This window comes from Antrostomus carolinensis, unplaced genomic scaffold, assembly GCF_000700745.2.
Source record: "Antrostomus carolinensis isolate BGI_N321 unplaced genomic scaffold, ASM70074v2 scaffold6042, whole genome shotgun sequence".
Lineage (NCBI taxonomy): Eukaryota > Metazoa > Chordata > Aves > Caprimulgiformes > Caprimulgidae > Antrostomus > Antrostomus carolinensis.
Window position 1 is genome coordinate 101539 of NW_010298867.1, and position 2582 is coordinate 104120.

General features: G+C 34.8%; 1 protein-coding gene across 1 annotated transcript in view; it reads right to left on the bottom strand.

Moving 5' to 3' along the window:
* Nucleotides 1–1284: 1284 nt before the first annotated feature.
* The window catches only part of TMEM135 (transmembrane protein 135), a 19309-nt gene continuing 18011 nt past the window's right edge, over nucleotides 1285–2582 (bottom strand). The window contains exon 11 of the mRNA XM_010162590.2: nucleotides 1285–2038. Within this exon, the coding sequence (XP_010160892.2) occupies nucleotides 1906–2038 (133 nt within the window). The 3' untranslated portion in view covers nucleotides 1285–1905. The remainder of the gene's footprint in view (nucleotides 2039–2582) is intronic.

Here is a 2582-nt window from a genome sequence, read left to right on the forward strand (position 1 = left end):
AAAGTATTCATAATATAGTGAGTTCTAACATATTACCTAAAATATATAACTTCTCAGACTTTACAAGGTCAAATATTTTAGACCATATTCCAGTGGAAAAACACTACAAACCTTTTATGATCCTTTTACAGTTCATGTTGAATTAACTTTTATTTCCTTTTGAGGAATTTTAATATAATATTTTAAGCAATAAAATATTGCATACAAACTCGCTTGCAGAACTCTATTCACACTAACTTGGACAACCGCGGTTTTAAAGGATGAAGCACCTTTAGTAACAGTGACGAAGCATCCCTGTTACAGTAGCTGATGAAGAAGCAGATTTTGTGCACAAGTTGGTACAATTTTCATGACATCTCTGTAAATCTGATAAAGATTACCCCATATTCAGCAATAAGAAATGAAAGTAATGGGAATTAAAATATGCTTAAGGCTGGGGTAGGATTACAGTGTTACATGACAAAGATTCTATTAATTAATCCAATTCATATTATCTGACAAAGATTTCCAATAAAACACTGATTTCTTTTTCTTTTTAAAATACATGTAACTTACTGAAATTTCCATTCCCTGCGTTACCTCATCTCTTTTCGGTTGAATGTGAATATAGTTCATCTTTTCATTAAGTTCCAAGGTAACAAACACCATTCAGTGTCACCTGAATGGATTCTAATTAAAAAAAAAAAAAGCCCCAAAAGCAAAAAAAAGCAATCAGCATGTCAAGGTCTCGCTTTAGGACACAAACTATTATCTGCAGAAATACACAGAGTAAAAGTGAGATGGAATTTGCACAGGTAGTACTTTGCACTGAGTACCGTATTAAATGACTGTCCCAGTCATGGCTGTCTGATGAACCGAAGGAAAAAACCACTCTTCACTGAGTACAAGGGAAAAACTACTATTAATACAATCGTCAGAATGTTCTTTTGTAACAGTCTAACCTCAGGGGTCAGTTCTCTTCTAAAGAAACGCTTGAAATGCAGCTTGGCAAACAAGCCGATGCCGTCTAAAGCGACAATGTCAAGCCCTTTAAAAATAAACATTTTAACTGCAGTATATTTTGGGGGATTTTTGTTGTGTTTTGTTCTTGGCTTTTTTTATTTTTGTAACTGTCTGCTGTTTCCAGCACCATCTCAGAGGCTGGAACGTTTCATTCCTTCCTCTGCCGGTTTTGTCATTTTCCACTTGGCAGATCCTGACCACCACACCCCGCTGCTCCTCACGGCGCAGCAGGCACTGGTGCCGCCTTCTTATTTTCCTTGTCTGTTATCCGTATCGTCAGTGGGATTTACAGCCCTGGAATGTGATTTCTGAATTAATATGCATTTTCTTTTCCTAAGGAATGCCTTATTGTGCAACCATAGCTATGTAAAAACACTGTAATTTTAAATAATGAGTGGGCAGTGGCTCTTTTGAGATAAATCAACGACACAATTTAGAAAGCCAAGGAGGCATTTTCACTCGACTGCAATAGTTTTAAGAAGAGGTAAAATTTTGGACCTAAACTATGCCATTTGTCTTCCTTTGTAAATTAAAAATTACTTTTAGTTTTACCAAGAAATATTCTACTGGTATGAACTACAGAATGTTTGAAATTATTATGTATATTTGCGTTTTACTTCTCTTCTCTAAATATATTACTCATCTGTTTAATTCATTCAGGAATCTACCATACTGCCAACCAACTACAGTAATCCAGAAATATTTTCTGCTTATAGAAGGGGCTTAATCACTAAGCCATGTCTTCCTGCAAAGCTTCAGTATTTTTGATTGGTAAAAAGCATTTCTCATTGAAATAATACTGAAGTGGAGCCCAAGCCCTCCTCCACATATACGACTGTTAAGTTAATTAACTTTTCAGGACAAAACGCTGATCACATTCGATGACAAGATATACTATCGTTTTCACGACAGCTCCAGTGGTAGCTCTGGTGGTACAACTGTGTATCTTGGGTCAAGCTGAGGTGTGAAATCCTTGAAGTTCTTAGATGCTTCTGTACCAAATACATCTAAAACTTTCCTGTTCATGAGAGCAAACCTGAAAAAGAACAGACATGTTATTTATTATTTACTTTATTTATTGATGTATTTATTATTCATTTACTTTTGAAAAAACAAAATTACTAAAATTTATTTTATTTATTAAAATAATTATTAAATTAATGTATTTATAAAAGTATTAAAATTATTTCACTTCATGAAAGACTACCCAAATCTTTGAAATACAGGCTTCTGCCTGCACTGTTGAGAGATTGCAAGTTTTTCATCTTGGGCAATAATGATTAAAACCAAAAATATATACGACTGATCTGCTTAACAGCTCTTTGTGTACATACACTTTATGTAACACAACTTGTGGAAAGGGGAAAGGAGAGAGTCCCCTCCTGGTTTTAACTTAACAAAAAAAGGCAAACCAAAATATACTACTTTTCCTTCTCACCCCAGCAGAGCAAACTCTGGCCATGCCTGCTCAAGGCTGGAAAAAAGTTTTGTGGGTGTTCCAATCTATTTCCATTTCTTTAATGTTCAGAATTGTTGAGTGAAAGATCTATGAAACGTTAAAAGAATCCGCCTCTATGGAA